This window comes from Diabrotica virgifera, chromosome 3 (genome assembly GCF_917563875.1).
Source record: "Diabrotica virgifera virgifera chromosome 3, PGI_DIABVI_V3a".
NCBI classification, from domain to species: domain Eukaryota; kingdom Metazoa; phylum Arthropoda; class Insecta; order Coleoptera; family Chrysomelidae; genus Diabrotica; species Diabrotica virgifera.
The window spans coordinates 135,303,014-135,318,548 of record NC_065445.1 but is presented as its reverse complement, the minus strand read 5'-3'; the positions used below and the strand labels follow the sequence as shown (position 1 = coordinate 135,318,548).

Here is a 15,535-nt window from a genome sequence, read left to right as displayed (position 1 = left end):
TAATAGCTTAACAGTGTCTAGTCGGACAAACTTTGATGTATGGGAATACTGGAACAGGAAAAGTTTTAGTTGTGGAACGTGATTTTAATTATGGAACGTGTCATCCTGACCAGTTTATGATTGTGAAAACTAGCAGGTGGTTTTTAAGTTTATTCAACAGCAAACTTTATACAAAATATGAAAAAATGTTTGTAGGACAAATATGTTGGCCATTTTAATGTCTGACATGTAGAACATGTTAAATGACAGGAATTAGGTTGGTGGGAGCTAGCAGTCTGATTTTTGTATGAGAGTTTAACGAAAGGGTAACAATTCCATTGGAAGATCTGTCCGACAAAATACATGGGACGTTTTTGTAGTCTGACATTCGAAATCTGTAACCTGTTCCACAATTAAAACTTGCCCTATTCAAGTGTTCCAGAACATCAAAGTTTGTCCGACTAGATACTGTTAAGCTCTTAACAAATTTTCAGCTTGCTATTAATAAACCTTTTTTTGTACGCGGGATCCAGGCCTAACACTGTCAACTAAAGCAATTTTCGGACAAAATAGTAGATGAATACCAATGTAGTTACAGACCAAAAAGATCAATAATAAAACAAATCGTGGGCGTACTGTGAAAATCTACTAACTCCATTTTTTCAATTTTGACATTTTAATACCATTAAATCCACAAATATCAATATGTTAACAGGAAAAACCGTACATCTCCAAACTCGTCATCCACCATGCATAAATCGGTACATTCAATGACAAAGAAAATCAACTAACTCCATCTTTTTCTAAGTTTTCATGAATAAAATAATGTTTTTCCAAATATTTTTATGTACATGTATGTGCACACCACCTGTGGTTAGCATCCTTCAAAATCATATCCAGCTACCAAAACTTGAACAGCCAGTGTACCCGATTTTTAAGAGGTAAGCCATAAGGTATAATAATGTTTAAATGCGTTTTTCTCACAACTTTACTTTTGTGAGTTAGTGGATTTTACCAGTACGCCCACGAAATGCATATGTTAAGAAATACATGAAAAATGTTTTGAGTAAAGCCACCTTTACATGGTCAATAGTATTGATGCAATATTTTGTCAATGATATTATTGTTTCAATGTATTCCTTACACGTTCAATATTGGGACCGTGCAAGTTCGGAAAAGCGACACCTGGTTTCATAGCTCGGCAACTTTTTCGCACTTTTAATTATATTGGCCAATCATATTGGTCCTGGTTGCTGGGTAATTGTCAAGGCCGTAGTCCAAAAAAAATATAAGAAGAAAAAGTAAGATTTAGATTATGTCATTAAAAGGTCAACAATTGTATGTAGTAAATAAAATTAATTATTAAAATGCGGTACTGCAAGCAAATTACAATTAATTAAATATATTTTTAAATAATAATTGTATATATCAATATTGTGAGCAAGATATAAAATTTCTTCTTTAATGACAGTAGGTATGAAATATACGTAAATTTGACAATTTCAATTGACAATATGAATTATTTAAGAAAGTTGCAAGATTTCTCTGCTATTCGCGCACAATCGTTTCTCGTATCCCATCCAAGTACTTGCACACCGCGAATATTGATCAATATCGATATTGCTTCAATAATATTAACTGTGCAAAGGTGGCTTAAAACAGGTGAAACAGGTAAAAAAGGTGACTTTGAAAGCCATTATTAGAAAATTAGATAGCGTCGTCTGTATAACTACAATATGTTATCAAATACAGTAGAACCCCGCAAATCCGAATATTCGGCAAATCCGAACCAACGCAAAGTGAAAAAAATTTAAAAATTCAAGACAAAAACTTAAAAACATGTTTATTATACAGACTAAAACCAGAAAATTAAACAATGTAGGATTAATAAGACTTTGACATTTAAAATTTTCTTAAAAATAAATACGTACTTTAATTATATAGTGCTTATAAAGGTTAAACATAAACTTATTTCGGTTCTCTCGTAGTCAACTTCCAAAAATATTGTCCACACTCTTGCGAGAACGTTTGGCTACTCAAAATCAATGATAATGAAAGCTTTGAACTACTATGTAGTTAGGCTAACTTTCGGATAATCCGAACTTTTCGGAATCCGAACAGGCTGTCCCCCCAATTAGTTCGGATATTCGGGGTTCTACTGTACGCACATTTGCAGATGATACTGCTATATTAACGCCTCTACCAAAGGATGCTGGGTGAAAAACCAATAGACATAAAATGAAGAGCCACTAAACTTATTCTAAATATTAATGAAAGGAAAACAAAATATGTGGAGTGCACAAAATCTAATTGACATAACACTAATCATAAATGATAGGAACAACGGCAATCAAGAAATACAAAAGTGTGGTTTTTAGCAGTAATAAAATATACATATAGCATATCATGCTTTTAATAAAATCACAATATCCTTTTATACATACAAAGACTTAATGAAGATTAGATGGGAAAGGATACTTCATGGAAAAAAATGAAAAGCGGCGGCAACGTCAAGGAGAAAATTGTAAAGCCAGACCATTAACTTTTTGTGTAAAATGTACTATAACAGCATTGTGTAAAAATTGTTTTATACAGTATCATAAAAAATAAACTGGTTTTTATTAGATATAAATAAAAAATTTTATTCTAATAACTGTTTTAAACTCATTCATACATACTTGCAATTATGATAACCGTAACGCCCAGTGACCTATTTATAGATCAGGTCATAATTCAACAATATATAATAACGTTCTGAAACTCCTAAGTGGAGCATAGAACTTCAGTGAAAACGCGCCATCGAGTTATATTTTACGCTAAGGCCTTCACCTCATTCCAAGACTTTCCTTGACCTCTTATCTCGTCCATGATGGATCTTCTCCAAGTTTGTGCTGGGCGACCTCTTTTTCTTTTTCCTTTGGGATTCCGCTCTAGGTCAGTATTTATTTGCAACACCGTAATTTGGGGTGACTTTGACCGATTTTGTACTTTAATCCTATAAAAATCATATTTTAAATTTTGCTACATTTTTGTATATGCAAATATGTTATGGGTTTAGGCGTCTACTTTCAGTAACTTAGATTATAATTACAAGAAAATAATCATGAGAAAAAAAAATAAAAAATGCCTTTGGTCAAGTTCACCCCATTTAGGGGGAAGTTGACTGTATATGCTTTTTGGCTGTTAAACTTATTTTTCTTTTAGGATGGGTTAATTTGACCGTTTTTTAAACCATTTTTTCTTAATTGGTTATGTCAGTGGATTTAACAACCCTTGGAATATTGATTCTTTTTTTTTATTTAAAAACGAATTCTTAGATATTTATAAATTTGAATCGTTAAAAATGATTTTAAAAATTATACAGGGTGGCTGAAGTATATCACAATAGATCTTTTTCTATGTTTTTGGTCAAATTCACCCAGCAGTCAAAGTAACCCCATTTTACGGTACTGGAACTATTTTTTCGGAGTGTGTGACCGATCCAATCCCACTTTCTGGACTTTATTTCATTTTCTACCCTCTATTCTAGATCGCTTAGGCGTGTGTTAGTTAGTTTGGAGAGAACATAGCCTATAGCTAAGTTAAAAAGAAACGGAGAAAGCACACATCCCTGTCTGACTCCAGTAAGTATGTATGTCAAATTCGTCACTGTTGATCCCATTATGTGTCACGCTGCATTTCACAGTGTACAGTGACTTTATAATGGAAATTATTTTATGCGGAATGTTTATTAGCTATAATTCAAGAATGCAAAGATGTAAATTAATTTCATGAATATTTCATTATTAACCCTTAACAACTGACATGCGGTATGCCATACCGTACTGATACTTTGTTGTAAAACGTGTTTTATAAAAGATTTCTAGAACACCATCTGTATACCTTCAAGTAGTGTGTAATTGTAACTGTCCCCAACTGCTGCAGTTTTAGTAGTTTAGTCTTTGAGCTACGTTAACATTAAATTTTCTTACAGTATCATGTACCGCATGTAAGTGTTTACATTTCTATAGTTAAGAGCAGTCCAGTGTATTCTTTAGCTATTAGTATGGCCGAAACTACATCCAGTTGTTATACTTTCGACTGCTTTCAACATTATTTTACTACTTTTTACTTACCAATACTCAAGTTTTTTTGTAATTCAGTTTATAAACTATTTTGTAAGAACCTCCAGCATTTTTTTAATATTATGCATGCATTCATAATTTTCTTGAAAAAAGTTTATTTTATTTGGAGCAGTATATTATTCCACAGCTATGTGAAGAATCATTCAGTAGTTGATGTAAAAAACAAATATAGTGATATAGGACAAATTCATATTGAAAACAAGTAATTGGACTTCGTAAGTCCTAGGTTTTCACCCAAAGTAATCTAAAGTAGAACTGGAAGTCGATAATTGAACGCTTCGTGTAACTTTGCGCCGATTGATAAACGATTTTACTAATTTTGAGTCATTTTTACTAAACTTTGGGTAATCATTGTTTAAACAAAAATGACTTTAAAACCGAAACTAAAGATTCAAACTCAACTTTTCAATTCGCTTCGATTGATGTGTTACATGTAATATTTCTGGACTTCTGGTTAGAACTTTTTAACCGGAAATGATATAAAAACCAAAATTTTACATTTGTTCTCATCTTGCTAAGGCACATCGAATGATATATCGCTTATACTATTTCGGTGACTTTAAAATAGTACTTACGGTTGCAACTCTAAAACCGGAAGTCCGATGTCAAATTTCTCATCTTTAATACCATCCTTGGGTCTAAGCTTTCATTCGACACCTCATTTTTGTCATTCTATCTGTATTAATAACGAAAGAGTTGTATTCGCAGACGGACAGACAGTCATGAAACCGGAAGTATATATTTGTTCTCCTCTTGCGAAGACGCGTCGAATAATATAGTCGTATTTCTAAAACCAGAAGTCTTAGTTCAAATTTTTCACCTTTAGTCCCATCCTTGGATTAAAGTTTTCATTCGACGCCAGACTTGTCACTCTACCTGGTATAGTGAAGGAGGAGTTATATTCGCGGTCGGACGGACAGACGGACAGACAGCCTAGGTCAAATTCCTCACGTTTAGTACCATCCTTGGATTATAAGCTTTCATTTGACACCTCATTTGTCATTATACCTGGTATAATGACGGAGGAGTTATATTCGCTCTCTGACGGACAGATAGACTAGGTCAAATTTCTCATCTTTATTACCATCCTTGGATTATAAGCTTTCATTTGACACTTCATTTGACATTGTACCTAATACAATGACATAGGAGTTAAATTAGCGGTCGGACAGACCGACAGACAGCCTAGATCAAATTTCTCACCTATAGTAGCATCCTTGGATTATAAGTTTTCATTTGACACCTCATTTGTCATTCTACCTGGTATAAGGACGGAGGAGTTATATTCGCAGTCAGACAGACCGATGGCCAGACAGCCTAGTTAAAATTTCTCATCTTTATTACTATCCTTGGATTATAAGCTTTCATTTGACATCTCATTTGTCATTCTACCTGGTACAATGACTTATGAGTTATATTCGTTGTTGGACAGACAGACGGACAGACAGCCTAGATCAAATTTCTCACCTTTAGTATCATCCTTGGATTATAAGCTTTCATTTGAGATCTCATTTGTCATTTTACCTGGTAAAATGATTAAGGAATAGGGAACTTGCACTAAAAATTTTTTTTGCATAAAATTGTTAATTTATGTTTTAAAATGTTATATTCAAAATATTACGTCTTAACAATGAATAGTGTACGTACATCTAATCAAAGTTCCGCGCCTAAAATTTCTGTTTTAAACAACTTCAAAAGCGAGACCTGTGGTCTGACGTCACAGGCCACTTGTATCGTTTGTCCGTTCGGGGTGGGCCATTGCATTTAATGCAGTTTGCCCATAGATAAATAATATAGTTGAAATATCTTGTTTTACTCTGTGGCAAAAATAATTTTTTCTGTGACAGGCAAAATATTAACATTTTATCTCTGTTGACATGTATCAAAAAGTTCTTTTTTATGAAATTACTTTGTTCGTTTCTTGTGTTGAAGAACAAAGAAGAAACAAGTAACTTAAAAATAAACAAAACTTTTAGTAATAAAAGTAAGAGTAACTAAAAAGTATTGGTGCTACTATAGTATGCGGTCTACAGTCGGGTTTCTACTATAGCTTGCGGTCTACCGAGGGATGCGGTGTAAGTATAAGCTGAGATGATAAAGATATTAACTTGTAAAATTACAATAATGATTCTTCTTATTTATGCGTATTATTAACTTTGTAAAGAAGGATTTTGTTGCTGCTAATCACCATAATCTTTTCTCAGAAGGCTTTGAACACAATAATGAAAGGCTCCAGTAGGTACTAATAAACATTACAATAAAATATAATCTTTATTATAATGCAAATTACACCGTAATCTTTTCCAGGATATACGAAATCCTTCGATTAGAGGTAGGTAGATCAAACCCACGGGGTAAACCGTATAAGTACTATAATATAATGGTACCAAACTATTGTTATAAACGGTTTAAACATGCTTATTAATAACTCTTACTTATTTGCCTTGACACCTATCATTTCTCCAATAGAATAGCTTTTACTACTTTTTATAAAAGTTGCCACGATAAAGACATCAACGGTAGGTAAGTTAGTCAAATTGACCTTTTGAAAAACCCTCGTCCGTCATATTATGCGTTTTAAACTCTTTACAAGGTAGCACTCAACTTTATCAATTTCAGTTTAAAACTAAGCTGATTGGGGAACTACTTATTACAATATATAAGATGAACATAAATAATACCTAGGAATTTTTCATTAAAGACGATTAAAATGTAATATACCCGTGATACCTACCTTAATCACGTTGTTTCCGCCGGTTCACCGTGGCCGGTGACGTCAAACCAATAGAAGGACGGTCAAGAGATATTTGAATTTTATAGCATTTTCAAAACATCGTAATTAGCGTATGGGTTAAAAATATTTGTTTTTTTCGCATGCGTTTTAAGATCATGTTACCTTATGTTTTTTAATATCATTTTAATATTTAAAAATTTTTGCAAGTTCCCTATTATATTCGCGGTCGGACGGACAGACGGACAGACAGCCTAGGTAAAATGTCTTACCTTTATTACAATCCTTGGATTATAAGCTTTCATTTGACACCTCATTTGTCATTCTGCCTGGTAAAATGACGGAGGAGTTATATTCTCAGTCGGACGGACAGACGCACAGACAGCCTAGGTCAAATTTCTCATCTTTATTACCATCCTTGGATTATAAGCTTTCATTTCACACCTCATTTGTCATTCTACCTGATACAATGACGTAGGAGTTATATTAGCAGTCGGACAGACAGACAGACGGACAGACAGCCTAGATCAAATTTCTCAACTATAGTAGCATCCTTGGATTATAATCTTTCATTTGACACCTCATTTGTCATTCTACCTGGTATGAGGACGGAGGAGTTGTATTCGCGGTCAGACAGACCGACGGCCAGACAGCCTAGTTAAAATTTCTCATCTTTATTACTATCGTTGGATTATAAGCTTTCATTTGACATCTCCTTTGTCATTCTACCTGGTACAATGACGTAGGAGTTATATTCGCGGTCGGACAGACAGCCTAGATCAAATTTCTCACCTTTAGTTCAATGCTTGGATTATAAGCTTTCATTTGACACCTCATTTGTCATTTTACCTGGTATAAAGACGGAGGAGTTATATTAGCGGTCGGAGAGACCGACGGACAGACAGCTTAAGTAAAATTTCTCACCTTTAGTACCATCCTTGGATTATAAGCTTTCATTTGACACCTTATTTGTCATTCTAGCTGGTATAAGGATGGATGAGTTATATTCGCGGTAGGACAGACCGACGGTCAGACAGCCTAGGTAAAATTTCTCACCTTTAGTACCATCCTTGGATTATAAGCTTTCATTTGACACCTCATTTGTCATTCTAGCTCGTATATTGACGGAGGAGTTGTGATCACAGACAGACAGACAGACGGACAGACAGACGTGGATAATTCAAAGTTTTCACATTTTTTCAAAATTGGGTGAAAGCAACAAAGGAGAATAGGCAATGGTATGACATACTGCATGTTAGAGTCTACATCCTGAAACATTCAAGTCACAAGTTAAGGGTTAAGAACAATTTCAACAACAATGGATTAAAAAATATGAAATTTATTTTCGGTGTTAGTTTGGCATCACAAACTATATACAACAAAGCTAAAACTCCCTGGGATCTTGGGAGGAGAAATAGGTTCTCCCCAGGATCTTTTTTTTTTAAGTTTTGAGTAAGCAGCTTATATACAGCATCTTCTAAATCCGTATTTAAGGCAAGTTTTATCGTATTACAATTTGTGGAACCGTCAGAAGAATTAAGCCGATACATAAAGTTACTTATGTCCGCCTTTTGTTTTTTATCCGTCTTACCAGCCTACCCCTACCAACTTTGTATTCATTGGATAATTTGGTTGCAGATTCACCTCCCTCTGACGGTTTGTTAATCTCGTGTTTATTTTTCATAGAAAGAACAATACGCATACGTTTAGGTATTTTCAACTGAGTTTTTACATGACAAGTCAGGAGTTCGAATAAGCGGTCATTCGGTTGATAGACGTTCGGATAATCGACGCTCTACTGTAATTATAACAACAACTAAGTAATCACTAATAGGCATTCAAAGTAAACATTAAATAGAGTGTTAAAAAATCAAGAGATATATAAAAGAAACATATTTACTTTTAGAAGGTCCTTCATCGTTGCTCTGCAAGCGTTTCAAGCCATTTCCCACTTTTGCCTTCTGTGGTAGATCTGTTTCTAAAACTAAATTAAGCTTTAGTATAAACCAGCAAAATTTAAACTTTAACTGTTTTACCTTCTTTGCTCTTTTCAGACTCTTTCTTTTGAACAAATTTTAATTTCTGCTTTTCCCTCTTTTTTATTTTTTTCATTAAAACTTTTTCTTGGATGGACATTTTTGTTTTTGAATTTGTTTTAATTCACACGTGTTGAAAAATGTCACCTACGCCTACGGGTTTAAAGATAGGTTAGGTTTTTCTTCCTTTATTTTGTAAACGACAGTACGACAGAATTATAAATGAAATACAACAGCCACGATTCACGAAGGACATGGCCATAGCCACCTTTACTTTACAAGCATGAAGTTGAAACTTGGCAACATCTAAGCGTAGACGGGAGAGATTAAAAAATATCCAGCACGCAACCGCGCTGTTGCCAGATTTACATAGCGGGAATTTTAAAATTTCTAATGCGAATTGGTTTAAAATTTGACATCCGAATCTTAACCTTACTTTTGTGATTATTTATTTACAAATGTAAATAAATTAAAACAAGTATTGTATGTACTGTGTTATAATTTAAAACGCTTAATTATGTTAGTCCTAAAAAGATTAAGCCCAAAAGAGATATACTTGTTTACAGTGCAAATTAATGGCAATAGGGATTTACGATTTCATTTGCAGGAAAAACATGGGCAACCTACCCAGTTGGTAAAATTTCAATTCACAAACTCTTTAGGTAGGTATGGAATAACTTCCACATTATTATTTATTTTTTAAGTATTAAGGTTGATGTTGATATCAAAGGTAGTTTTATGTAGGTAGATATTAGATAAAAGTAAGCTATAAGTAGTATAACCACAGCCTAGGAGGAATTCCTCCTATACTGTGGTATAACCAAGGAATATAGACTGGTATAACTTCCCATGTAATCATCTGTTGTTTTTGTAGATTTTACTGTGTGGATGGCACAGGAAGAGAAACAAAATAATATTCAGTACTGCAGTCACAGGAGTACAAAAACATGAAGCATCTTATTATGTATGTATGCCATTCTCAAACAATAATTATTGTACAAAACAAGATAAAGATAGAGACACAGCTTTAAAATCCCGAGGATCCTGCGAAAAGAAAAGTGAAAATGTCTCAATTAATGTAGTATAGATAGACATTTTTCTTTATTTTAGTATTAAATAATTATTTAGAATATTAATATGTATTAGTTTTAATAGTATTAATATGTATTAGTTTTAATAGTATTAATATGTATTGTATGAATAATTCCCATCATGTATCTGCTAACTAAAGCAACAAAATAAATCAAAATGAAAAAACATTTCAGTGACGTAGCACCTTTACTTTACCTGGCGGCGAGGTGAGTTATTAGGTAAATTCTATTTTCTTACATAATATACTTAAAAATTAATGGTGGTATTATTGTGGTTTATATTGAAAGCTAAAGCAATTAAAATAATTTTTTCTGTTAATTATTTAACACATTCACAGACACGACTGCATATGAAGTCATTTGCTCCATAAGAAGACGTGGCTACAGGCAAAGCGTGTCCGTAAATGTGTTAATAATAATAATTTTACATCTATTGTGTTACACATACATTTTACTATTAAAGACAATTATGAAAATGTCAAAAACGCCCACAAAGTGGCTTTAAGTTTTATTACACAGTATGTGGACTTCAAATAGGACGATTATGTTAAGTATGAGCAGAACAAAGACTAACAATTAATGTTTTATTGTCATAGGTTGTCTTTTTTCATTATATTTAATGCAGCTTTCTTTAAAATTCAGTAATCCATATATTTCAAATCCTTTAACTGACCAGCCAACAGAGTGAAGTCTAAATGACATGTTTTTTTAGTCTTAATTGGTAGGAGACCTAAACATGACCAAAATATGATGTCAGGTTTAATGACCAATTTGCCATCAATAGGGCTTTTCATCGATTGTCATTTGTTTCGAGCTCCTGTCATGTGTCATACAATATTAATATATTTACGCCATACGTCTTTGATTTGTATCATTGGTATTACCAATAACGTATGACGTATATATATTAATATTATGTGACACATGACAGAAGCTCAAAACACATGACTGTGAATAAAAAGCCCTATTCATCACATCTAACTTGAATGACATTAAATTGAGCAATTAGTGGCAACGTTTTATTGTGGTAATTTTGTGACGTAAGACATCTTTATGACATGTATTTACGTCATATTCAATTGACATCTGTATTACATCAAGTTAGTTTTTGGGTGTACACAACTAAACAACAGTTTTTTTATTGATAGGTTTATTTCGTTAAATCAAAAAAATGAATATAATTAAAATAAGATAAGAATAACAAATATGATTTGCTACCTACAAATGTGTTAGGGCTAAAAAATATAGTATTTTTACTACAAAAGCGATATTACGTAGGTTAAAATTTTTGACGTAAGATAACTGTCAAAACATCAGATTGTGACTTTTCATTATTGCCATGTTTATAATAAAATGACAATAATGAAAAGTCACATTCTAATGTTTTGACAGTTCTCTTACGTCAAAAATTTTGACCTACGTAATATCGCTTTTGTAGTAAAAATACTATACATAAAACATGACATTACACACTTTGACCTAAATCTAAACTAAAAAGTTATTATTGTTATAATCGGAGTTAAAAAATATAGTAACAAAATTTATGAACAGGTTTAACCTTCCGATGACCAACCTTTTTTTTGTTACACGGATGACCAAGGGGGGGGGGGGGAAATGGTCAAAAATAACATTTAACAAAAAAATGAAGTTTTTTTTTTATTTTTTTTAAATTTTTTTTATGGCATGGACTTTATGTCATTCAGCCAGTCACAACATGAGTATTAGTGTCATGTGTAGTGTGTATGTTGAGTAAGTGCCTTGTTACTTTGCAAAGTCGACGTCATTAGCGTAACACTACTTGGAATTACACATAATAGACGCTATTTTACTAAACATCAACTTCAGAATATATTTTTTATTCGTAAAATATAGGGAATTCTTTTTATTTCAAAATATGAGGATATCTAGAATGATATTAAAGTCAAATAAAAAAATAATGAGTTAAAAATTGAAAATACTTTTGAATTTATTAAAGAAAAACATAAGCTGGGGTCACAATTTCCCCCGCTTGGTCATCCGAAGGTTAAGACTGTTCAATAAAGTAATTCCTAGCTATAAAAATAGTTTTTACTTATTATATTATATCGATATATTTTTGGCAAAGTAACGTAAGTGACATTTTTGGGGAAAAACATGTTTTTCCATTAAACTAACACTATTATTGTTTAGAAGTTACTACCAAAGTGTAGTAAGCCTAGAATTACTTTAAACATAATATATATGTATAGGCTTACTACACTTTGGCAGTACCTTCTGAACAATAATAGCGTTAGTTTAATGGGAAAAACATGATTTTCAAAAATGTCACTTACGCTACTTTGCCAAAAATGTATCGATATGTCGTATACAAAAGAGGTAATTAAATTTTTATAGATATATTTCCGAAAACATTTGTATCCTGTGCCGCATATGGTTGATTTATTAATTTTCATTATAAAAATAAAATAAGTACATAATTAAGATATTTAATACAAACAAGACAGTTCGAGAATTAATTACTAGACTAGATTACCTAGAGAAAGAGAAGAGAAATATGATTATGTCATCGTAACAGGTTTGGATATAGACGCTGAGGAACCGGAAGTGTTGAAATTGTCTATGGGAAAAATGATAAACTTTACAGATACAAGTAGAGATTAAATCAGCTCTTAAGATAGAAGAGAGAACATCTCTGCATTTCGTGTACTAATCAAATACTAATATCTAAAAATATTTAAACTGATTGTTGTGCAGGAATATTACAATACATAAAAGTAACATATTTTAAAACACATTATGGGCATATTCAAAAATGTAAGTAAAATATTTACATATACACAATATAATTTAAAATAAAAATGTTACCACTAATCCATTTTTTAAATATTATTGAGAGTTGATTTACTTACAAGAAAAGATAACACGAACATTAAACACTCCTATGACGTTGATTTGAAAGATGGATGTAGGCACAAAGATAACGCAACCAGTGTTCATTTGTGGGTAAGTGAATGCTTACAGACCGGGTTATGTCCAATATTATTTTACAAACAACAGGGCATACTAATTGAATCGTTTATTTCAGAAAGAGGTCAAGTGACAAATCTTGACAAAATGAGTGCAAAAAATTAATTTTTTTTCTTAAACAATTTAACAAGATACATTTTTAAAAAATACAACATTTTTTAACAAATACTCCAGGTTGCTAGGTAGAATTTTTATTTTATATAATGTGATTGTTTGTTGAATGTAAACAGTGTGTAAACTTTATTTTCTCAAAAGTGGATACTTGTGACTTGACCCCTTTCTGAAATAAACGATTCAATTATTGATAATCCTCCCGAATTAAACAATAATGATTTTTGTCTTATGTGTTTCCATGAATACTGTGCAAAAGGAAATATTAATTAAGTTTGGTAAATCGCTTATCGCAACTAATGGAACTCGTGGGCTCATAAAAAATACTTTTATTTACCAACTTTTTTTGAAAAAATACATGAGTGTGCTGGTATTATATAGTCAAATGTTTTCATATCAGACATAACTAACACTTTTTACAATGCCTGAATGTAATGGGTTCTGTTCCTAATAGACTGTTATGTCCCTGGTACATAGACAAGGCATGGCAAGTAAATCTTAATGAAATATCTGATTCTGAAAAAATCCTATGTATACAAGACATTGAAAGAGCTGCAATACATGTTAGATTCAGATAGAGTATTAATAGGTGTTTGGGTAAAATTCTAAATGATGCAGATACATACAATTTTGGTAAGTATTTCCAGCAGAACTACTGTAATAACTTCCAACAATGCACCTATTGTTATAGGAAGGATTATGGAATTAAAATACCAATAATATGACCATTGAAAATCAGTTGTTATTGTTTTTAAGGAATAAAACTGTTGAAAGGGTTATAAAGCTTAAAAAAGGTAAACCTGTTGAATGCTCCATAACGTCTAGATACCGAACTGTATTAGCTTGCTATTTTACAAGATAATAATGTGTATATACTAAAAGAAAAAAAAAACTGAATACCTTGTTGAAACACAAAAAAACTTGCTGCTCTAAAAAACTAAATGCAATGTCTGCAATATATGTATACATTCATTTAGTTGTTCCTGTATAGATTATTCAATAAAAAATACCATATATAAACACATTCATTATGTAGCAATGCAAGATACTGCAGATCGCATTCAACCTAAAGACTTTTCATTTTCTAAAAACTAAACGGTGTCAGGTGATGTTGAACAGCTGTTTTCTTATATCTCTACGTACTCTATGTACTCCTGTGACTGCAGTACTGAATATTATTTTGTGTCTCTTCCTGTGCCATCCAGACAGTAAAATCTACAAAAACATAACAGGTGACTACATGGGAAGTTATACTACTCATAGCTTACTTGTATGGGTCATTCCACAAATATATGTCTGTTCCAGACCATCGCAACAACGAATATTTTAATGTGCAACATAAGAAGTATGAAAGTAAATGGCTCTAGAAATTATTCCAATAAACAAGAATGGAATTTGCAATTTAGTTTAGTACTTCTTATGTTGCACACTAAAATATTCGTTGTCGCGATGGTCTGGAACAGATGTATGTTCGTGGAATGGCCTCTATCTAGTATCTACCTACATAAAACTACCTTTGAAATCTAACTTTTTGATATCAACATCAACCTTAATACTTAAAAAATAAATAATAATGCGAAAGTTACCCATACTTACCTAAAGAGTTTTTGAATTGCAATTTTACGAACTGGGTAGGTTGCCCATGTTTTTCCTGCAAATGAAATCCTAAATCCCTATTTCCATTAAAAAATCATTTGCACTGTAAACAAGTGTATTTTTGTGGGCTTCATTTTTTTTAAAGACTAACATAATTAAGAGTTTTAAATTATAACACAGTAGGTACATACAATACTTGTTTGAATTTATTTACATATTTGTAAATAAATAATCACAAAAGTAAGGTTAAGATTCCGATTCGAGAAAACACAACTGTCAAATTTTAAACCAACTCGCATTCGAGATTTTAAAATTCCCGCTTATAGAAAATATGTAAATCTGGCAACAGCGCGGTTGCGTGCTGGATATTTAATCTCTCCCAAGCGTAGACCGGTTAATTCTGACAGTTCTCATTTATTTTTAAATGTTTGTAAATAATATTCACTGTATTTACCATGTATTTACAGAAAAACTCAAACATTTTACAATATTTCGTGCTCCAAATCATAGGCGTAACCAGGGGGGGTTTTGGGGGTTGTAACCCCCCGTTGGGATATACTTTGAGCTCTATACGCTCTGAGCTTCGCTGGTGGAGCTCCTAGCGGATTACTAATTCAACTTTCACCGGTAATTTTTAAATTTATTATTTAATTGTTATCGCTTAACATTTACAACGCAAAAAACTAATTAAATTGTAATCGATTTTTTTAAGATTTTGCTAATCATTTTGACGTTTTATTGATAAAATATGAATTCTTACTTCGGATACTTTCACAATTTTCGTGTAGATGGCGCTAAGATTTTTAGATTAATTACAATATACATATTACGGAACATTAAAAAAACTTAAATTCAGTATTT

General features: G+C 32.1%; 1 protein-coding gene and 1 long non-coding RNA gene across 2 annotated transcripts in view; both read right to left on the bottom strand.

Annotated features, from left to right (window-relative positions):
• The window catches only part of LOC114333506 (probable ATP-dependent RNA helicase pitchoune), a 49,758-nt gene extending 40,659 nt beyond the window's left edge, over positions 1 to 9,099 (bottom strand). Inside the window, exons 1-2 of the mRNA XM_028283391.2 lie at positions 8,871 to 9,099; positions 8,735 to 8,818 (exon numbers count right to left, since the gene is read on the bottom strand). Of these exons, the coding sequence (XP_028139192.1) occupies positions 8,735 to 8,818; positions 8,871 to 8,970 (184 nt within the window). The 5' untranslated portion in view covers positions 8,971 to 9,099. The remainder of the gene's footprint in view (positions 1 to 8,734; positions 8,819 to 8,870) is intronic.
• Positions 9,100 to 13,084: 3,985 nt separating this feature from the next.
• Positions 13,085 to 15,052, bottom strand: LOC126882088 (uncharacterized). Its single transcript, XR_007697125.1, has 2 exons — positions 14,675 to 15,052; positions 13,085 to 14,293 (listed from the first exon to the last, which is right to left on the bottom strand). It is a non-coding gene; the product is annotated as an uncharacterized LOC126882088 (long non-coding RNA).
• Between the last annotated feature and the right edge of the window lie 483 nt (positions 15,053 to 15,535).